At 35.4% G+C, this 24206-nt stretch overlaps 1 protein-coding gene across 1 annotated transcript in view; it reads left to right on the forward strand.

The window, feature by feature from the left end:
• LOC150095136 (uncharacterized) overlaps positions 1 to 23191 on the forward strand; it is a 271956-nt gene extending 248765 nt beyond the window's left edge. Inside the window, exons 10-14 of the mRNA XM_090411337.1 lie at positions 1858 to 1938; positions 4169 to 4360; positions 11783 to 11868; positions 17861 to 17972; positions 22488 to 23191. Coding sequence (XP_090267463.1) covers positions 1858 to 1938; positions 4169 to 4360; positions 11783 to 11868; positions 17861 to 17972; positions 22488 to 22612 — 596 coding nt within the window. The 3' untranslated portion in view covers positions 22613 to 23191. The remainder of the gene's footprint in view (positions 1 to 1857; positions 1939 to 4168; positions 4361 to 11782; positions 11869 to 17860; positions 17973 to 22487) is intronic.
• Positions 23192 to 24206: the final 1015 nt, after the last annotated feature.

Consider the following 24206-nt stretch of genomic DNA (forward strand, 5'->3'; position numbering starts at 1 on the left):
GGTGTATGAATAATAAATGAAAATTAGAATTTGTCAGACTCATTCTTCCCATTATGTACAGAACGCCACATGAATTATGCAGCAGAGAAAAACGTCGTGTTCTCTACATGTAAATTGACGATTAAAACAACATTAAACAAATATTTTTCATTTAAATAAATTTAAAAACAGATGATGAAATAAATAATATAAATAAATACGAAAAATATACTTCAAAGAGTAATTTTAATTTCATTTTGAAATATATAAATAAATAAGAAATATAAATAAATAAGAAAAATAAATAAATACGAAAATTATACTTCAAAGTAATTTTTATCGCATTTTGAAATATATTTCTTGACGAATTTAATTCAAATAGAATTTCTGTTCTAAATAAGAAAGAAAGAATGGGAATTCATGTCTCTCATCATCGGCCTTTGGATATATAAAGAGTGCTGAGGGTCAGCAGGCAGTAAGAGGGGAAGAGAAAGAAAGAAAACGATCTCAGATATACCAAATTTCTGTTTACACATTTTATTCTGAATGATTTTTTTAGTTTAATTAGATAGTATAAAATAATAACATAGTATAAAAAAGAATAACATAAGTATTTCAAAAATATTTCACTTTTTATTAAATTTTTCCTATTTTAATAAGTATTTTATGCAGAGTTTTATATTTATATTTCAGTATTTAATCGATAATATGAATTTTTTATTTTGCATATCATCTCTCTAAAATGTTAGCAACTTCAATCGCGAACAGTCTTTAATCTGACATTAATTGTTAAAGTTTTACTGCGCATGCGTAGCTAAATATGAGCTAAGAAATGTGAAAATTCTTTTATCACGTTCTGAAAGTTTTCTTGACTTTATAACTATGTATATTTCAAAAAAAAAAAAAAGACCGGGGGACAATTATTTTCTTTATGCTGCGTTTAAAAAGAGGTGTCAGAGGTAGAAAGAATTGTGAGATAATTTTTGATAATATTCAGAATTTATTCTTAAGCGATCTCTAAGCTGAAGAAAAGAAGAAGAAGAAGAAAAAAAAACGAACTTCGTTGCCCTCCTAGTTATTACATATCACTCGGTATGTGACCAGAAGGGCGAAAGAAATTCTTAAGAATGCTTCGCGATAGTTTGGAAGCCAAAGAAAAAGCTCTTAGAAGGTTAAAAATTACTTCAAAAATCGTATCTCTCATAATTATCTTCCAAAGGAGAGAGAGAAAGAGAGGGAGGGAGAAAGGCTCTGTTGAGAAGACGCCTAGAATGGAAATCGCTCTAAAGATAATACGAGACGTGACTTTGTAGGCAAATTAACATTCAGCCATTGACTGCAGTGGACTTACAACGCCTCTGGTTGTCAGTGAGTCTGCATGCGTCTGTGATTTATGGCGACTATTGATCTGAATAGACGTAAAAAAGAGACGTTCTAGAAAGCCGTTACTGATCCCAAACATGCGGTGGGCTCGTTCACTTCGCTCTACACAAGATAAGAGGAGGCACCTTGAGAAAATATTACCCACTGCCGATTCTAATGGAAACTCCAACCTTCGTTTTTATTTGCTTGATGGTTGTTGCCCAGTTTTAACTCGAAGTGGGACGATTGCGTCTTCTAAAAGATACTTGCAGAAGATGACGATGCTGGAAAAGCAGTTTGGACTCTCAAATAAAAAAAAATAATAAAAAAAACCATTCTTCGTTCTTTCTTTCAGCAATAGAGAAATGGCATTTATTCAAATCGGCCACATCCACACTATTCTGATTTAAATATTAGTCCGCTTGCATTTGAAAAAACACGCTGATTAATTTTAAGTAGTGATTGCATTTTCGATATTGTGTATTTATACAATACTTAAGTATTCTTGTTGCCTAGGTAACCTGGCTCCTCATCCTTCAGAAGCATGCAGTGTTCATTATTTTTCTCCGCATATGACAAGCTACGAGACTATCACAAGTAGGTATATTGTTTCGACTGATTTTTTTATATTTATTAATTAAGTGCAAACTTTTGTAGTTTAGGAAAATTAATAAAAAAAATATGAAATATGATGCTAGCTTTGAAAATGTTATTAAAAGTTTTTATTCTGTTTTGTATATTCTAGAGTAAATTTTTACTTTTTATCTACTGGATTGATTGTGAAACTGGTATTAGATAGTTTTTTGTTTTTTTTTTCAAAAAAAAAAAAAAAACCAAAACGGTTTGATGCATGTAAAGGAAATTAACAACTCCTGTATATTTCGTTCACTCTAACATGACCATCTTTCAGAGAGAGAGAGAGAGAGAGAGAGAGAGAGAGAGAGAGAGAATCGAATTGAATTTGAATTGATTACAACATTCAAAATACGAACCCAAGAATGAATCCCACAGCATCAGTATACTTCCACGTATCTCGGTCGCACCTGAGGAAACAGGGAAAAAAAAAAAAAAAACTTCCAGGAAAATAAAAATTATAAATAAATATGAACAATTACTTCCCAAAACTTGAAAATAGTCATGCAGCCTTAATTCCATTAAGATCGGGGGCGGGGAAGGCGACGCAGAGTTTGATTCGTTTCAAGGAATAGACGATCGAATTTCAATCTACTGTAATGCAAAATCTTTGTCTGATCCCAATGAACTTTAATGTCGATGTCATGAGAGGCAAGGCCCGAACCCTCTGATTCTAGAAATCTTAAACAATCTTGGATATTCTGATCTTAGCAGAAGGGCCAATCTGTCCCAAATAGAAAAGTCGACATGAATAGAGTACTTGGAAGATACTGCGTAAGGACAGTGGAGGCAATTTATCTTTAGTTTGAAAATGGTTTACAGCTTATACAGGGAGCGAAATATATAGGAGTTTTTATTCCATTCTAATCTGATTTCCTAGTTTTATTACATTCTAATCTGATTTCCTATACATGTATTTTCAAGTTTACGTTTCTATAAAACGTCTAATTATAGATGCAACAACAGGTGCTAGATAGTAACAACCTCACTGCAATATCATACGCTCAGTCCTTATAAGGACTGACTTAAAGGGACAAAGCAAGAATGCTTTTTATCTTCCCCGTTATCTGTAGAGGACAGTGTTGGGATAAGGTGTTATTGAGCTATTAAATTGGGATAAGATGTTATTGAGCTATTAAAGCTCTGATCATGGCAGGAGGGTAACAGCAATAGCCGAGCCTCAGTTAGAACTTCATTGGCGACAGCATTGCCATCCATTACCCTCCAAGGGTATGGTGTTATTCTCCTCAAAAAAAAAAAAAAACGTTCAGATGGACTGATTTAAAATATTAATATTTAAAAAAATCAGATTTTAAAAGGTGTATTACTTAGAATGCTAAAATCGCAAGTTTACTTAAGAAAACATTTAATAACTTTCAAAATTGTTAAATATTATTAAAGTTTATAGAAATTTATATATCTTAGAACTCAATATCCGAAAACTAAATTATCGCTGTCGGGTATATATCAAAATCTAGATAAAACCTTCAAACTGGATAAAAGCGATAGTAGCTACTAATGCAACATTTCCCTCCAATTTCTCGTTGGCATTCTACCCTTTTTACTCCAAGACCTTTTTTAAGCATATTGTCCGCGTGTGTTTGCACAAATGAAATTACAGAATTAACTTATATTAACGGGTTTGCATTTTACATTTAATTTCAGTTTTGGTATCGGATTCCATTAGCTTCACTGATGCAGTTAATGGATTTGCTGCCGTTGATAAGAATAGATCCCTGATTGCAACTCCGTCCATTTGGCTTTTAAGTAAATTGAGTTTTATCTCGAAAGATCTATTTCATGCTTTATTATGAATAGATAATAACGAATCTGGAATAGTAGAGTATAATATTTCTGTGGTTCAAATAAAATATTTGCAGAATTTTAAAGCAAGAACCAAAGAAAGTTGCCTTACAGCAAAATATTCCTGTTATACTCTTCTTTCTTTCTTTTCGTTTTCTTTTGTCTGCTTAAAAGTTTTACCTCAATCTTAATTGAATCTGATAACTTGTTCTTAAAACATACTTCGATCCACTCATCTATTTTTTCCGTAAAATATTTACGGAGTAATATCGTTAAAGATAAAATAATAATAATTAAAAAAGAAAAAAAAACTCGTAGTGTTTTCACAAAATATTAGACGTACGTCTGCCAACATCTTAATATTTAAATTTTCTGTTTTTTTTCCTTTTAGCTTCAATACCGGATGTAGGAGAATGTCCTTTATTAGGTATTTATACGATGGAAGGCCCCAGATCTTTGATGACGCATTTAGATGCCATTGAGAAGCCATCTTGTTCAGAAGATTCGACACTAACATCTGGTTGCTCAGCTCTGGATAGAATGGAACTAAGAGAAAGATGCTCTTCAGATATCAGGAAAAAACGTAAATATATAAATAAATAACATTAATATTACTATTACCATCATTTATTCTAATGCAAAGAGCATTAATATTAATTCTGTATTATTATCTTTTATGTTTATGTATATTACATTATATAATCATTGATATATTTATTTTAACATATTATTTATGTTAAAACAATGTTAAACTCCTGTAATCACAGTAAATGTATGCGTCGTAACTGAAACTTTCTATTTTTAATTTATTAGATTGGCATCGTTACTTGTCAAACGAATTTTGGGAATTTTATTGTATCGCATGTTACCATAAGTGTTTACGGAGGGTATACGATCGTGAAGTTATGTTTAATTTATGTATTTGCAGTGATCTGCATAAAGGTGTGCGCGTGTAGCTGCAGTTGACGAGTAGGAGGGCGTGGCCATGATACTCTTTTAATTTTATATCCATGAATTACCACATGTAAGAACGATGTTCTCAAAAGAGTATGAAGATGAGTTGACTAATTGAAAGATATGCAATGTTACGGTCGGATCACATGTGTGTAACTAGCAGATTTTGAGATAATATAATTGAGTACTAAATATTTCATAAATAAATTTCTTTAAACCATAATATACTACTAATATTTCTTTGAATTTTGAATTTTTATTAAAAATCCATATATTTAGAAAATAATAAATATCTAAAAATATACTCTTTTATTTCTTGTATAGATATAAATTATCTATCAATGACGCTTGAGGTTAAAATTTTCAAAATATCAATCGTCAAAAAGTAATAGAAATAAGGATTTCGGAATTAATATTCAGCTAGTGTGACAAAGGTGGCATTTCTTTTGTTTCTTCTTAATGCAAAAGTTCAGGAATTAAACACCAAACAAGTGATTTCTTCTTCTTACTATAATTGAAAATATCGGTGTATGCTTCAACAGTAAAGTAAAATAAGCACGCATATTTGAGACAAATTTATTTGCTTTTATCTTCTAGTACGTGGAAAATACAACTGGTCAAAGAATCTATCCACTGATGTCAACGTGAGAAAAAAAGAAAAAAAAATCATTCCTTTTCCTTGTGTTTCGTTGCTTCCTATGAGTAAATAAGTGTAATGAAAATCTCGGGGTGTTCTGTAGATAGAATCAATCCGCCACCTAAAGATTAATGACACATACTTAGGACTGTCAAATCAACGACCTGGCTCTAATCCTCGCCGATATACAAGGATTTCAGCTGTCGAGAGAAGGGTCATATGTCAGTTTGTGAGAGCTATTTTATAACTGACTTTACGGTATAAGGTTAGCTGCAATATCATGGTGGGTGTTAAATGTTAATTCCAGACTCCACTTATTTCTCTCGGGTTTTTAGGGAGGGTGACGTGTTGTAAGGCTTTTGGCAATTCTCACTTCTTCGAGCCAAGAAAAATGAGAAGCCCAAGAAATCTTCTGTAGAATAAGAATTCTTAGCAATTTGTATTTTAGTTCCAACTCTCATATTTCATAATAGATGGCTCTGTTATCTGTAATGGAGACTGAAGCAAGAAAAAAAAAACTACTCATAATAAGGATTTATCAAAATTAAACAAAAAAAGCTGTGTCAATTAATTCAGATAAAATTTTAATTTAATAAAAAATAAAAAACTAAGCATAATTAAAACTTTATGTTTTATAATATATGCCAATTTATTATATATATATATATATATATATATTTAAATTTTTCATTTATTGAAATGTAATATTTTCAAATAACATAATATATACATAATATAAATATTCTGAATAAAATTATATGAATGTGCATAAATATATAATAATATGTTTATAAAAATTCTAAATTAATATATAATATTTTAAAATAACTATCTTTTTATTGCATTCTGTATAATTTTAAATATAAATGAGAGAAATTTTATGTATTTTTAATTTCAATGTCTGTATTTTACTTTACGTTATGTAAACGGACAATAATAAAAATATATATATATATATATATATCAGTTAACGATACTGTTCATACAGAGCTGTATGCGGATTAATCAGATTATATTACAAGATCATGAAGATGACCTACAAAAAATTAGTTTATGAATTAAATAAAGTAAGTCAATAATAAAATCTGAACGCTTCACGAAAGAAAATAAAAATCACTGAATTTAACTGCGAAGATCGCATTAGATTAAAAATAGTTATAGAAGATAAAATACAAGTGACATTAATCATTTTTCTTCATCTTCAAGGCCCACCTTTCCTAATTGGGCTGTGGGGGCAGCAGCTGCAAGAGGAACTTCCAATGGTCACGATCCTCCGCCACCAAGCTCAGGTGTTCTGGTGGGACTGCCAAACATGTCCACCCAAGGTTTTGGATATAATCTATCCAGCGAACCCTTGGCCTTCCACTTAGCCTCCCACCCTCTGGCTTGGCAAAGAGGACCTACTGGGAGAGCCTCTCTTGTGGCATTCTGACCAGGTATCCCTACCAACGTAACTTTGATATCTCAACACGGAGAAGCAGCGGTTGGGTATTGAGGGTTTCCCGAATTGCAGAGCTTCTGACTCTGTCGAGTCTTGTCAGCCCCTCGAAAGAACCTCTTTTCAGCCGCTTGGATTCGTGTCCGCATTCTTTTGGTCATCATTACCCAACTCCCATGACCATAGGTAAGGATGGGGACATAGACTGAATTGAAGACAGCCAGCTTTGCCTTCTGGCTTAACTCCCGCTTCAATACTACAGAACGGCCAAGCTCCCGCAATATTGAGCTTGCTGAGTCAATCCGAGTATCTTGCTCTTCGTCCCACTTTCCATCACTCGTGAATATAGACCCAAGGTATTTAAACTTCTCCACCTGCCTCAGTGGGACTCCACTCGCACGTAGAGTGCATTGGGATGATTGTCTTGAGGCCACAAATGTTTCCGTTTTGGCCACACTGATCTTCATTCCGGCTTCTACACAAACAGCTACAAACCTATCCAAGGTCCGCTGGAGATCATTTATGGAAGAGCTAAGAAAAACTAAGTTATCTGCAAAAGCAGACGTCCAATACTACAGCTTCCAATTCTGACACTCATTGCCTCGGCTGTGCCTATCAACCGTAAATATTATGAAAAGGAGGAGTGACAGAACACACCCTTTGCGGAGACCAACGGAGACCGGAGACTGTGAAAGGTTCAGATTTTGTGCTGTTTACCCTGACACAAAACTCCAGGCATTCATACAGGGACTTAATGGCAGCTAATGGTTGGCCATCCACTCCATACTCCTGTACTACTTGCCAAAGCTTATCCCGAGGAACCCGGTCTTATGCCTTCTCCAAGTTCACAAAACATGTGTAAACATTCTTAGCATATTCTCAAGATTTCTCAATTTAATTATTTAGGTTATTTATTTAATATTATTAATAGTATTTATTATAAATAATAATATACTGTAATATTATTTTAATATCTAAAATTATACATTTTATTATATACTTTTTCTATATTATATACTATATATATTATATATATACTTACTATATATTATATATATATACTTACTATATATACTATATATATATACTATATATATTATATATATACTTACTATATATTATATATATATATACTTACTATATATACTATATATATATATACTATATATATTATATATATACTTACTATATATTATATATATATATATATACTTACTATATATACTATATATATATACTATATATATTATATATATACTTACTATATATTATATATATATATATACTTACTATATATACTATATATATATACTATATTATACATATATATATACTATTATATACTTTTTCTATATTATATACTATATATACAGGGTGTTCGGGATAAATTTGACATATTTATAATTAATTATATTTTTCCGTAAGTTACATGTATTAACACACACTTCTCTTCATTTAAAAGTTTGGACCCTTCTTCATTCATATACAAGATGTCAGAAAGGATGGATAGCTGGAACCCACCTGAATCATGGAAGAGAATAACTTGTATCATGATGATTCGTGCCCGCCATCAAAATAAGGATATTACGACTGCTGCCCAATGCTCCCTGAATACAGTAAAAACAATCAGGCATGAACTAGAGACTTGCAATGGTGACTACGAGGATGTAGCAAGAAGAAAGATCCCTAGCAGACGATCTGATTGCCTTCGTACAGCAGAATTCCTCGCAAATCTGCAGGAACAGGTGTTGAAGAACCCTGGCATTGGAATTCGGGCTTTGTTCGTGGAGTTGCTAACTGTAGTCAAGCCCTGGATAACAAGGGTAGCCAATGGTAGGCCGTATGTATGGCAGCAGGATTCGGCCCCTTGCCACACCTCTGGGAAAAGTCAAAAATGGTTGTCTGAAAATTTCTACGACTTCACCAGTCCAAATGTTTGGCCTCCAAACTCCCCAGACCTTAACCCCATGGATTATTTTGTATGGGGCGCAGTTGAAAAAGACACCAATCGCACTTCCAGTAATACAAAAGCCCAGTTAATGGATAAAATTAAAACAGTTTTTGCGGCCCTTCCCAGGGAGACTGTAACATCAGCTTGTTCGAGGTTCCGAAGCAGAATTGAAGCTGTGATCGATGATAATGGTGGTTATTTTGAGTAAATCTTGTTGATAGTATTGTAATTAACTCTGCCTGTAATGTTTTTTTGTCAATTCATTAAATTTAATAGATACAAAGAAGATTTTCTTTTTCCTTACGAAACTGTCAAATTTATCCCGAACACCCTGTATATACTTACTATATATATATATATCAGCTAACGCCTTTTTTATTCCCGTATACGGGGAGTAGGCGAGGCCATTTAGCCCTATCTAACTTTTGGAGACTGAGTGGGCAGTTCAATCTCCACTGGTACCAATCAGAGATAGATGGCCCAAGGCTATCACTAGTTAAGCGGTACTCAGTGAAGAGAGACGGCTCAAATGTGCCGCCATCTCGTAGTCCCTAACCCTAACACAATATATTTAATGTCTGAAATAATGTGGGTTCTACGGTCGATTTTCTTGAGTTTACAGGACGAAAAACCTGAGTTTCCGGGAGGAAAAACCCGCTTGCCCGTGCCAGAGATCGACTAACTCGGGAATCGGTCGAAAAAAGGCTTAGAAAAATTTCCTCTAGTCTCCGACTAGACTCGAAACCAAGTCTTCCTTCGTGCGGTCAAGCGCCGTGGTGTGCAGACGCCACACACACACACATATATATATATATACTATTATATACTTTTTCTGTAATTTTATTTTAAATTTAAAATTTTACATTTTATTATATACTTTTTCTAATATATTTTATAATATATATATATATATATTTTAATTTCTATTTGTTTTATTGCTTATATTTTTATTTATATACAGGGTGGCCATAAATTAACTTTCCCTCTTTGGAGATATCTGTAGCTAAAACTAATACACGAAAGGATACCACATTTTATATTGAGACTTTCGATTTCGAAGGCATGGGGAGATGAATTCCGCGAAAAAAAAGATTTAGTACCAAAAGTCGCGGATAGGGGAAATTTTGGCCCTGGTGGAGCTGAAAGCAGTCAGATATTTGCAGTAAACGCAGGTAAAAAGGAACATGCAAATTTTACTGTGCATACGTGACAGCAGCGCCACCAATTCCACTTAGAAAGGAATTGGGAACGTTCAGTCAGTTATTCGAATGTCTGACGAATTATGCTCAATATGCGTCCTACCTTGCCTCAGGGTGCTTTACTTGTTAAGTTGTTTTATCTTAAACAGTACAATGCCGTAGCGGCCCTTCTGGAATTTAGAAGGCTTCATAACCTGCGTACAGGTCCTATGTCAGCTATAGCACTGAGAGCTATGATTAAGACGTTTGAAGAAACTCGATCACTTGGAGTTAGACCTGGCAGAGGACGGAAAGCAGTGCAAGAAGAGACAGTAACAGACGTTGCTACTGCAGTGTTCGACGACACAGGGACCAGTACTGGTCCAAGCGCTCGTACCATAGCTCGTCAACTTGATATGGCTTATGGGTGTTGAAAATTTTACGGAAAATGCTTCACTTCTATCCGTATAAGTTCACTCGCGTGCAAGCACTAACTACCGGAGATTATGATAAGCGCACGACCTTCGCGCTAACGTTTCTTGCCTGAATGGAGGTCGACAATGACTGGCCTTGGAGAATATTGTGGGGTGATGAGGCTCATTTTTATCTGAGTGGGTCGGTCAACTCACAGCTGCAGAATCTGGGCATCTGAACATCCCCAAGCGATCCAGCAAGTACCACTGCATTCTCCCAAAGTAGCCATGTGGTGTGGCTTCACAGCCGATATCTTAATAGGACCATACTTTTTTGAGCTTATTATCCCTACAAGTCCTGTAACCTGCTCCATCACTGGAGAGATTTATCGACGAATGATGGAAAATGTTGTCATTCCTGCATTGCAGCAAAGACAGTGTTTGGACTTCATAATTTTTATGCAGGATGGAGCACAGTCACGTATTGAACATTCAATACAGCGCCTTTTACGTCAGCATTTCAGTAATGAGAGGGTTATCAGTCAGTTCTTTCCGACGGCATGGCCGCCTCGATCCCCGGACATCACTCCATGTGACTTTTGGGTGTGGGAATATTTGAAATCCGTTGTGTATGTTGGTGGCGTTCCCAACTTGCATGTCTTGAAAGAGAACATAAAACGGGCTGTTATGAACATCTAATCCGACTCCTCACGCTCAGCTGTAGAGCATGTCGCACACTGGATGCAATTTGTTGTACACAAGAAAGGGCAGCGCATTGAAAATCGTGTATGTGGTCCAGGGGACCCTGATTCTGATGAATAAAACATTATTTCCTGTGAGTTCAATCATTACATTAATTTCTGTCTCTCGCAGGTTGTTGTTTTAGTTTAATTATTATTATTATTATCATTGTAACGCGCCACATATCCAGCTGGAATGAGCGATGCGGATGTCGCTTTCACCGTCGAAATGTTGCTATTCCATTTTATCTGCCTTTAATGTAATTATCCGCTTCTTTTCGGCTCCGCCAGCACCAAAATTTCCCCATATCGGCGATTTTCGGTACTAAATCGTTTTTTCGCGTAAATCATCTCCCCATACCTTTAAAAGTCTCAATATTAAATTTGGTCTCATTCTGTTTATTGGTTTTAGCTACAATGCCTCCAAAGAGGGAAAGTTATTTTATCGCCACCCTGTATATAACATAATGCAGTTGTAAATGTTTCTGATTGTTTATTACCTAAAAATATTATGTAAATTATATTAAAAAAATCCAACACTCATTTTCGTATTCTATTTTATTTTATCTCATGTATTCTTTATTTATTTATTATCTGATTTTTCTATTCCTTATGCTGGTGTTCTTAAATCTTAAATTTAAGAAATGAATACATAGCGTAATAACTAACGCAGATGTTTTTTTTTTAATAATAGGATTCCAGTGTCATGCTAGTTGGGAAGAAAATGGTACTTATTTTGTAATTGCTACCGCAGTAGGTTCGACCAGAAGATATTGCATAGTAAGTTCTGGCAATTTTTATTTCTTTTATTGACATACCGTTCATTTCATTGGGGGGGGGGGGGACATTTTTAACTGTCTTTCTGTGCAGGGCTGGTAGGTCATGTTGGAGATTATATATATATATATGTGTGTGTGTGTGTGTGTGTGTGTGTGTGTTTTCTTAAATATTTGGTAATATTTAAAAAAAATCAGGTAAGCATCTCGCTTCAATATATCTCGTCATGTTACATTGTGTTGTAGCCAACCGACGAGGTTAAAAGAAGGTTAGGGGATTGGCCTGATGTCATTCAAGTAGTTGCAATGCATGCATGCCAGTGGTAACCCTACTGCCTGAGCACTAACATTTTGTATAAGTCAAGATGTTGCTTTTAATTACAGCTCTGTATAGAATTTATATAGTAAATGAATTGTGCAGTAATTGACATTTATTACCATTATACGAAAATTATTTCGAAACAAAATATTATCATCTTCATTATAAACAGGGACGACCACAGCCCCCGCACGTGCTATTTATCTCAATCTGCTCATTTGCCGATGTATGTGAATTATCCCAACATCATTGGCGTACTTGTTTAATTCAAATATGTAGATTAGATGAAGGAATAAATGTGGCCAAACGCCAAACGTATACAAAAATTGTATACCTTTGGCCACAGTAATGATTCGTGATGTTCACCTTTTATTAACATTGGTTATTTCTTCGAGTGGCCTGATCCCCCCCCCTCCTCCCAGGACATAAACTTCACTTTCAACGCTCTTGAAGTAGGTTTAATACTATATTTTGTTGAGTTCATGCCGTCGTCATCCTAGATGGATTCTTCTGGTACAAGCGGATAATAATAATATAAAATTCATCAATTTAAAACTTAAAGAACACACACTATCAACAGAAATAAAAGGGTTTTAATTCCTCTTTATAAAGCTTTAATACAATCGCATCTGGATTACTGCTCAGGTCTGATCCCCTGGATTTCTTGATGATGAGGAAATTGTGGAGAGGATTCAGAGACGAGCGACCAAGATGGTCTGTGGAACTTCTCTATGAGGATAGATTAAGGGTGTTTGATGGTCTGCAGAAGTTTGTTGATTAATGAAAGAGGGGGATGTGATGGAAACATTTAAGTTGCTTAAAGGTTTTATAGGATTGATGCAGGGGAAATATTTCAGCTCTTAGCTAAAGGCAGCAGATTGCTAACCACATTCTTAACCTACTTCCAGGGATTACTAAAGGGTCATCGCTGGAAGTTGATTAAGAATGTGGTTAGCAAGGGCATGATGACTAGAATTTTCACTTACAGAGAGGTGAATGAATGGAATGAGTTGCCTGTTAATGGTTTCAAGGAGAACTACGATGGATATTGTGTTGATAGCTTGGGTTTCCCACGATAAGTGCTAGGACTCCATGGAGGTGCAATAATAATACAAATAATAACAGTTTCGGTTAACATTCCTTTAAAGGTCTTTTGGGAAGATTCCTTCTACCCTTTGTAACTGGTTTGCCAATTTTCTCTAGGGTTCACTCCAAGTTGTGGTGGAAGTTCTAGCTTCAGATTTCTCTACTAAGGAAGGTGTTCCTTAGGGCTCCGTTATATCACATATATTTAAAACGACCTACTCTAACTCATCTCAAACCCAACCACACTTTTGCTGATAGCATTTTCCTTTATTCTTCATATGGCAAATCTTCTAGTGCTCAAACATTCCAGGCTCATTTACAACAAGTATCCCCTAAGCAGATCTCCATGACATTCTTCAGTGGAATGATAACTATTCAGTAATTCCAAAACATAATTTCCTCTTTTGTTTAGCATCACCATCATGCGAATCAAGGATTTAGGCCTAGCATGGCCTGTTCCGGCCTTAGAAGTCATCGTTGAATCGTTTAAGAGGACGTCCTGGTTTTCTTTTTCCTAATGGCTTGTACTTTAAGGCTTGTTTTGGTAATCTTTCTGTTTTCATTCTTTGAATGTGTTCCATCCATCTATGTTTATATTTTTTAATTTTTTCAATTACTGGTTCTTGGTTTAATTCTTTCATAATATCTTCGTTTCTTTTGTGATCAAATAGGGTATACTTTGCAGTTTTTCTCATAAACTTCATTTCTGCTGTTGTTAATCTTTGTTTGTCTTTTTGTTTTATTGTTCAGATTTCGCTTCCATACATTAAGACTGGTAGGGCTAATGTATTGTATACTTTTAGTCTGGTTTGTTTTTGATCTAGATTTGGTTTAAATATAGTTAATTACACCTGCTATTTTTAAATATTTTGCAATTTTTACATTTATATCTTTTTCATTTTCATATGTGATCGTACACCCTAGGTAGTAAAATGAATTCACTTGTTCTAAGATCTTGTTATCTATTACTATTTTAGTTCTTGCTGGATCTTATCCTTTAAAGGCCATAGGTTTTGATTTTTCCGTTGATATTATCATACCATAATCTTCGGATATCTCATTTAGATCTAAAATAGCTTTCTGTAAGTTATCTTCAGAATTTGTAATTATTATTTGGTCGTAGGCAAAGAGGAGAGTGTTTAAGTTCACTGAAGGAGAAAGTTTAATTCATTGGTGTAAATTTTTATTCCATTTTATTATTATTTCATTTAAGTAAATATTAAAACGAGTTGCTGAGAGGAGACATCTTTTGTTTAGCAACAAAAGATAATTATTTTTGTACAGGTGTCAAACATACAGTATCAGGAGAAGATCAAATCTCCTTGTACTGTATCTTTGATAGTGCTTGGCTCAACAATCAACATCAGATCACTCTTCTTAAACTGATATTTTTAGCCCTTCCTGGCATTCATCACTTCTGTTTATCCTCAGAATTAAAAAAAAAAAAAATCTTTCTGACTCAAGATGTTAATTTTCTTCTTTCTGGCTACTAATTTTGCACAAGTTCAATCCGCCCAACTTTAGAATACTGCTGTCATATTTCGGATAGAACAGCAAAAACGTTTTTTATTCTAAGATTCTTTATTGTAAGCTTCATATTCTTAGTACAGAATTTTGACAATCATATGTGTAACCTAAGAGCAATAACTCGTCCAGGTTACGATATGCATAAAATTGCAGACAGTTATGTAATGCATTATCATTATATACACATATGTACATCTATATAGTATACATATTATTTATTATTATTATTATTATTATTATTATTATTATTATTATTATTATTATTATTATTATTATTATTATTATTATTATTATTATTATTAAGAGAGACCTCCAGGGAGTCAGAGACTCATCGAGGGAGGCCACATACTACACACACACACACACACACACACCAGCTATCATACTTATTCTTGAATTCATTCACACTGCTTGCACACACAACATCCAGTGGCAATCCATTCCAATCATGCACCACCCTCTGAGAGAAAAATCTAGCCCTCACACCCTTCTTGGCGGCCTTCATTCTCAGCTTCCAAGGATACCCTCTCGTCCTTTCCCCACCCTCCATAAATTGAAAAATCCCATCAGTTGAAACCCTTTCAGCAGTTTGTAAGTTTCAATCATATCACCCCCTCTTTATCCTGTTTGCTAGTGTCTGCAGTCTACAAATTCTCAATCTGTCTTCATAATCAGTATTCCACAATCCTGATATCATTTTTAACACTCTCCTTTGTACTCTCTCAAATGTATCAGAATCACAACGGAAACCAGACGTGCGCACAATAGTCCAAGTGAGGTCTTATCAAGGCCTTGTAAAGAGGTAAAATAACATCCTCATCTTTACATGAGAACGTTCGTTTCAGCATGGAAATTATCTTTTGAGTTGTATTTGCAATCTTTGCCACATGGCCCCTAAACTTCAACTCCCTATCTATGAACACTCCAAGATCCCTAATCTCATCAGTTTCTTCTAGCCTAATCCCATCAATATAATACGACATTGGATAGGTAATCATGCCGACGTGAATGGCTTTACATTTACTGACATTGAACTGACACTCATTTTCTCATGTCCACAATTCCAGCCTATTCAAATCATTCTGCAAAGACTGCATATCTCAGCATTCCTGATTATCCAACCTATCTTAGCATCATCAGCAAATAACTGTGCATCGCTTGTCAAACTCTTCCCAATATCATTAATGTACAGATTAAATAACAGTGGACCAAGCACTGATCCTTGTGGTACACCATTGGTTACCTTAAACCTTGCAGACTCAGATCCCCCCGTATACCACGTTTTGATATCTGTCGGTCAGCCATCCTCTTATCCATGCTAATATTGTATAACCCAAACCCATTTTCTCCAATTTATGCAGCAGTCTGTCATGTTGTGTTCTGTCAAAAGCCTTAGCAAAATCCAAAAGTATCATGGTGTATCCATTCCCCTTGTCTAGTTCAGTGGCAACACTGTCATAGAATGTGAGCAAGTTGGTAAAACATGAATTATGATATAATAACATCAGAGGAGACGTGCTAATATGCACAGGAAAAGTTGCGTAACATTAATTAGGAACAAAATAAAACAAAATAGTTAAATAGAATTTTTATATTTTACATCTGAGCCTGGATCTTTGAATACAAATATGCTAAAACTAATAATTTATATTGTTATTCTGAGCAGTTTCCTCATTTCTGAGTGAAAATAAATATTCTTTCATTCGAGTTTTGTATTTGTTTGGATTAGTTTAATTTCTTATTGTTAACGGTAATGTGTCGAATATTTTTCGCATTAAATAAGTATAATATTTGTGTATTGCTTTAAGAACTATATTTTAGGCCTTATGTCTACTAAGTAAAGCGTCTTGTTTGATATTTACAGTACGTATTTGCTGTCGTTTTTATGAATAGCAGTACCCTATAGGCGTATAAATATCAAAGGGATAGTATGTTTAGTATGGGGTATCTATTACACATTGCAGTATCCTTATATTTGTTTCTAGTTAAGATTTGAATTACTTTATTCTGAGTCGAAACTAAAGGTTTCAGCGTAGTGCGATAGATTCCTCCCCAACTTAAAATACCATATTGTAGTGCGCTTTGAATCCAGGCAAAATATAATATTTTTAGCATATTTAAATTAAAGAATTCACTATGGTTTGTATTTGATCGGCTGTGTCCGTACAGAAACATTAGGACGGGTATCATCTGCAAATGTGTTTATTTTGCTATTTAGTTTAAGATCGAAGAAATCATTGTTATAAATCCTAAATAAAATTGGTCCTAAGATAGATCCTTGTGTTCCAGCAGAGTACACCGTTTTGGAACTGCTATAGCTGTTGTTAATCTGTCCTTTTCTTTTTCTCAGTTTTGGAAGCATCTCTAGAATTGTCCTTAATAATATTTGTTTGATCCTTTATAATATTATAATATTGAAATTGATAATATTATACTCCTTTATAATATAATATTGATTTGAAAGAGTTGATTTTTATATTAAAAAATGGCTCCATACGACAGAAAGTCTTGCGTCTCGACCTGATTATAAACAGCTTTAGTAGTCTCTTTTACTATTATCGGAGACACGAGAAGGTATTAAGGATACTTTTGTATGATAAACATCGTGCACGTTGCTTGGTTCTTACAAAAGCAAGCGGATAACCGTACACAATATTAGACTGTCTGCCACTGTTCTGTTAGATCTAAATCCAAGGGACTTCGGATCAATCACTACCCACTCTTGTTCTAATGAAACCTAAACCATTTCACAGAGCTTTAAGGCTACAGTACTGCACCCTGGTGTCATATTAAGTTATTGTTCCATTTTCGCTGCCACAAACACAATAAATAGCAGCGGTAAGCAGAAACTACGCGTAAAGATTGCCGGGAGCTAATGGGACGTCAATTGAGTTCAAGCGCATTGCGAAAGTCTGCTAATTCCACAAAATTCATGTAAGAACTTAGTTGCAAATAAATAATTCAGTTTGTTTTCAAAACACTAATGTAGTTTTTAACTTGTACGTAATACCATAAATAACTGTTATTGATTTCTTTTATTATTATTATTATTATTTCTTTCTAGTCTTTCCTTGAAAACGACAAAATCCTGCATCTCTCAGGAAATTCACAGATGTGTCTACGCAGCCATTACATAGAAAAAGACAGTATTGTTACGTTTAATGTAACTAGCAAAGGTTAGTACAAATAATTAATAAACATTTAATATATTGACATTTAATTTGATATATATAAATATAGTAATAGTTTATGTTAAACTATCACTAAATTTTATAAAAATAAATAATTATTCATACACCAATTTTGATTGTACTATTGTGGTGAATAAGTAATTTAGATAAAATCCCATATGGGATTTTGCTAATGATTGACGAAATGGAATTGAGGAATTCTGAAATTTTGAGTTTTAATTCTGTTTTTTGGGAGTTTTGGGCGTTTATTATGTGTCTGGAAGATCATGCAATTTTGAATCAGTGCTCTTACCAAAACAGTTCAGAGTCTTCCAGAAGTGCCAGTAAGGCTACAACTGCACGGTAAGTTTTTTTCTTTTTAGGTCCACATTGACAGATATGGAACAGCAACCAAATGAGACAACGTTTGAAGAAGTATATCGAGAACTCATCAGACTACGCGAACAACTCAACAAAAATTGGCCAGGAAAGGTGAAACTTTATGATACGTTTCCCCCGGCAAATGTCACAGACGTTGACGCCGAGATTATGGAAGATCAGTCAGAATCGACTAACCCCACTTCTACAGATTTTCAAGAAGCCCGCATACGCAAAAAAGCGGAGAACAACAGATGAGCTTCTCAAAAACAACATAATGGAACAACACGATCAAGTTTCAGACTCCACTGCTTCTCCCGGAGAAAAGGTGCCTCCGATTATATTACGAGAGAAACAGAGATGGGCAGCTTTAAGATCAACAATGTCCAACCTACACATTGGCTATGTAAAAGCCAAAAATGCGGATGAAGGAATAAAGATATATCCTACAACGGTGATAGACTGCAGGCGACTATCAAAAGAAATGGACAATAAAGATATACAATATCATACCTTTTCACTTAGCTCGGAGAAAAAATTAAAAGTGGTCCTCCGTGGCGTCTGTGAAGACATTAATACGGAAGATACAGTTGCTGATCTTAATTTGCAGGATCGACCTCCTGTTAAGGTCAGCAGAATGTACAGATCCAACAATTCTCCCATGCCGTTAGTCCTCGTAAGAGATCCATAACATATACAAAAATATCTACAACTTGAAAACAATCTGCGGGCTCATTGTCACACCAGAGCCACTCCGAAAAAGGGCATCTTCTGGGCAGTGCCATAGGTGTCAAAAGTTTGGCCATCCCCAGAAATTATGTAAAGCTGAATTTAAATGTTTGAAATGCGGGGCAGCCACCCAACCAACATCTGCACAAAGCCAAAAACAACTCCGGCTAAATGTGCCAATTGCGGTGCTCCCCCCCCCGTTCTACTAACTACAAGGGATGCATTCGACACCCAAAAAATAGACGGATGGAATCAGCCGAACAGTCTTCTTCCTCTAGTACAAGAACACCAGAGGCTCAGCGTCCACATTCAGAGACCTTCAATGATAGAGGGAGCCAAAAGCAAACAAGAAGTTATGCTGACGTGACCCATACAAATAAATCAGCACCTACAAACCTACCAGCTGTTATTACAGCCTCTCTAGCCAACATGCTACAAGACTTCAGCTTGTCAAACCCTTCAGCAACCTCCACCAAAAGATTTCTCCGTAAAACACAGGCCATCCTCACAGCGCTAATTGATGAGTAGAAACAAACTTATTCCAGCCTCTTTGTGGATCATTGCATGGAATGCAAATGGCCTAAGAAACAAAATTCTGGAGCTTCAAGACTTCACTTACAGATATCAACCAGATGTTATATTAATCAGTGAATCACATCTAAGACCCTCAGATAACCCTAAAATAAGGGGTTACCGCCTATACAGAAATGACAGATTGGTCTACAGAGGTGGAGCCACTGCCATCTTCATTAAAAATTACATCAAGCGCAATTCTGTTAACAACCCTCCAACCAATAATCTTGAGATCACGGGCGTGGAGGTGTTCACCAGCTCGGCTGGCAGACTGAAAAATCTACTCTGCTTACAACCCACCCCTAAAAACTCTACTACACTCTGACCTAAATGCCATCTTATGCGTCAGAGAACTCACTGTTATAGACGGGGATCTGAACTCCAAGCACCCTGCATGGAATTGCAGACCCACCAACAAGAACGGCTGCATCCTTTCCAACTTCATAGGATCAGGTGTGGCAGGCCCCACCGAACCAACTCATCTTAGTACGTTTGGAACTGCGGACATCCTGGATATAGCTTTCCTGTGGGATATTAATCTTCAATACAGCTTAAAATCATTAAACGAGTTATCATCTGATCACAACCCAATACTACTTCAGATGGGAAGACAAGAATACCTGTCTCCTCCCACTCATTCCTATATATAGTGGGAAAGATTGTCGGAAGTGCTCGGAGATAGTATTGGCCCTGTTCCTCACATACGTACAAAAGAAGACATAGAATCTGCAGTTACAAGCCTCTCCCAACTAATTAACTCCGCCATAACGGTAGCCACCGTCTTCAAATCTGTCCACAAGCCTGGTCGTTTGCCTGAAGATATTATGAACTTGATTAGGGAAAAAAACAGAGCCTGGTAAAGATTTCGTAACACTCGTGCGCCACAAGATAAAACAAATCTAAACAGACTTACTGGGGCTGCGAGAGATGCACTCAAGGCTCACAGAGACCATCTATGGGAAACAAAGTTAGCCTCTATCTCGCCTACTGATCACTCTGTCTGGGGATTACTAAGAAATATCAAAAAACAAATAAAAACCTCTTCACCCATACTCTCTGACCAGGGCCTTGTACACACTGATGCGGACAAAGCGGAGGCCATGGCAAGAAATTTGGAAGAACAGTTCAAACCTGTGTATGGAAATCTAGACTTCAATCACATATATGAAATTCACAGACAGGTCAGACATTCACTCAAACTTCCTAATACCAATACTGACCACATCACCTGGTGAAATATATAATATTATTAAAAACTTAAAAAACAAAAAAGCTCCTGGACCAGATGGCATTTCAAACAGGGTGATCAAGCTGTTGCCTCGAAAAGCTGTAGTGCACCTGACCAGTATAATAAATGCAATCTTAAGATTTCACTATTTTCCTTCCACCTGGAAACTGGCTGACATAATCCCTATACATAAGCCAGGCAAGGACCCACACTTACCGTAAAATTATCGTCCAATCAGTCTTATCTCCAACCTGGGTAAGGTTGCGGAGGTCATCCTCTCACGACTCCAAACCTCAGTAAATGACCTAAACATCCTCCCTAAAGAACAGTTCGGTTTTCCGCAGCATCATAGTACTACCCAGCAAATCCACAGAATTGTGGCATACATCACCACCAGCTATAACTGGCGCCAGTGCACAGGAGCTATTTTTCTAGACCTATCCAAAGCATTTGACAAAATTTAGCATTTCGGTCTCCTACACAAACTTATCTCAGCCGGTATCTCACTAAAAATGGTTCATATAATCCGTTCATATCTTCAGAATAGATCAATACAAGTTAAAATCAATGGTTCTACCTCATCCCAGCCGATATCTTCGCTGGAGTGCCGCAGGGATCCCTACTAGCTCCATTGCTGTTTTCTATATACATGTCGGACATCCCGCACAATCCGATGTCTACCATCATGGCCCTGTTTGCGGACGATACGGCAATACTAACCAGATCTCTCCGACCCATTTCATTACCAAAAAGCTTCAAGAAAACCTTCTAGAGTTGGAGGACTGGTTCTCCAAATGGAGATTGGAAGTCAACCCCAAAAAAACCTCAGCCATTATTTTCTGGAAAAGGCCAATATCTCATGCAGGAGATGTATTACTATTCAATGCTAAAATTCCCTGGCAGACAGAAACAAATTACCTGCGTGTAATTCTCGACAAAAAGCTATCTTTCAACCAACACATCAAGTCTACGTATGCAAAGGCATCTAAAGCCATAGCTCAGATGTATCCGCTAATTAATAGAAATAGCAAGCTAAGTAACAGAATCAAATTGCAACTATACCAGATGATGATTCGTCCTATCATCACTTACGCCTCTCGAGCTTGGAGCCACACCTCTAATACTAACATTATTAAGATACAGCGAGTGCAGAACAAGTGCTTGAGAATGATTCTGAACTCCCCGTGGTATGTTAGAAACAATCAACTTCATAGAGATACAAATATTCCGTATATTTTCTCTTTCCATCTAAGTTCTTCCTGAGGACGTCTACGCACCCCAACGATTTGGTTCAGCAAGCTGCAGCATACGAGGCAACGGATATATTCAAACACAGAAGACCAAAAGTTATTTTAACCTCCTGTAGCGATGCATAATCTCTATGCCGAATCAGGGTGAGCAAACTGCTCGTAAATTTTACCTTCACTGTAACCGCAACAGATAGCGGGGAATATGAAAAGCATCTTGCTTCACCCCCTAAAGACATAAATGTCAAAGTCATATACATATGCGTTGTTTCATGTTTATGTATTATGTTATATTTTAGTATATTATTATAATATATTATTTATTATTATAATATGTGTTCTATTATATTATTTATTTTGCTTCAGGTGTGTGCGGGGACATTGACGGAGTTGCAGATCGCCATATCATCCTTTGGACCAGTGTGCTCAAGTTGTTGTTCATCAACGTATTGTTGTGTTTATTGTTTCCTGCTGTTTGTTGTACGCGGTGACATCCACCGTGATTTTGCTCACTTGCCCATCAATTTGCACATTTTTATTGAAGAAGGTACGGACTTTGAGTATGTAACTATCTGTCATTTCCTTTTATCTGTCTTTTTTCTACTTTCTTTCTTTCTCTTTCCATCTTTTTCTATCGCTCATTTAATATCTTTTTCTTATCATTCCATATATTTTCTCTCTAATCCACTCTTCATCTCCTTCTTCCCTACCTTTTTTGACAGAAGAGTTTCCAAGTTCCACGAAAAGTCGCATCACAAGATTTGCCTTCATGCATTCGGAAGAATTAGAGGAAGAAGCGAAAGAAAAAAAAAATCAGAAAAAGGTGTAAAACATAAGACGCCATTTTTCATAAACGTCTAAAATAAAAATAAAATAAAATTCCCTCACTGCAGCTTTCTGAACACACAATGTGTACAATTCTGCCCAGAAAATGTTGTTAACAACATGTTTGCATAGATGGCACTGTTTGCATTAAATTTACTTCAAATTCTGTATAGAAAAGTCTGCCGGTTCCGTTGTTTTCATATTAAAGAGACAGCTGGCAAGAGTTTGCTATTAAAATGTCTGCTAAAACAAATATTTTTGTATTGTGATTAATTTCATTACATTGTAAAGGTTGTTCTATATTCAACCTATTCACAAGTACAATATTCATTTTCTGGTGAATCAAAGCTTTCCAAGCGCCATCTAGTGAGATAATGACGAACTACAGCGACATCTAGTGACGAAGTACGGTACTGTAGACAACAAAGGGAAGAATTGAACATTAACTTTTTTTTCCCTATAAAACAGCAAAAAATAATAATTTAACTATTCTGTCAAGTGTACTAAAAGTTTGGAAATTGCGGCAATTAGGGAATGTTGTGTCTTTCGTTAACATTCAATACACATTCACTTATTTTCGAATTTTTATTTTATTTTTTTTATTTGTTTATTTTTTATTTTTATCGGTGAATATTTTTGTGATGGGGTTCACTTCTTCTAACTAGCAGAAGTTTATTTAACTTTTTGGCGCAGTTTCTTCACCATCCATGCCACTTAATGAACTGGAACACGTCAGACGCTAACATTTAGCGAGAGAATTAACAATAGCGAAAGAAAAAAAAAAAAAAAAGAAGAAGAATTTTTTTTTCTTTTTCGTTTGCTATTGCAAATTCGAAAGAAATCATTTGAGAATTACGGATCAGTGGAAAGAACGAAACAGTCACGTGTTCATAAAATACCCAGTAACTAAATACAAACTTCCGTACTCTAATATTGTTTTGAATTATCTTTTATATTTTGCATTCCTCTCGTTCACTGTTTTACAAGCATCGATCTAGACCAGGGGTCGCCAAAGTCATTTGCCCGTCGACCCCTTCAAGAGTTTCTTGACTTGTTATCGACCCCCTATATTTTACTATTACGTAATTATAATAGGACAAGCAAAAAAGACGCTTAAGTGAGTTTTTAGATTGTTTATGTTATAGTTACAGTGTTTATTGTATGTATAATATAGTATGTATTATTATATTACTACTACTATTACTATCACGAGTAATATCACTGGTATTACTAGTGATATTAATAAACTACTGGTATTAA

The sequence above is a fragment of the Typopeltis vanoorti genome, chromosome 21 (assembly GCF_054136105.1).
Source record: "Typopeltis vanoorti isolate ZY-2024b chromosome 21, IOZ_Tvanoo_1.0, whole genome shotgun sequence".
Taxonomy (NCBI): Eukaryota; Metazoa; Arthropoda; class Arachnida; order Uropygi; family Thelyphonidae; genus Typopeltis; species Typopeltis vanoorti.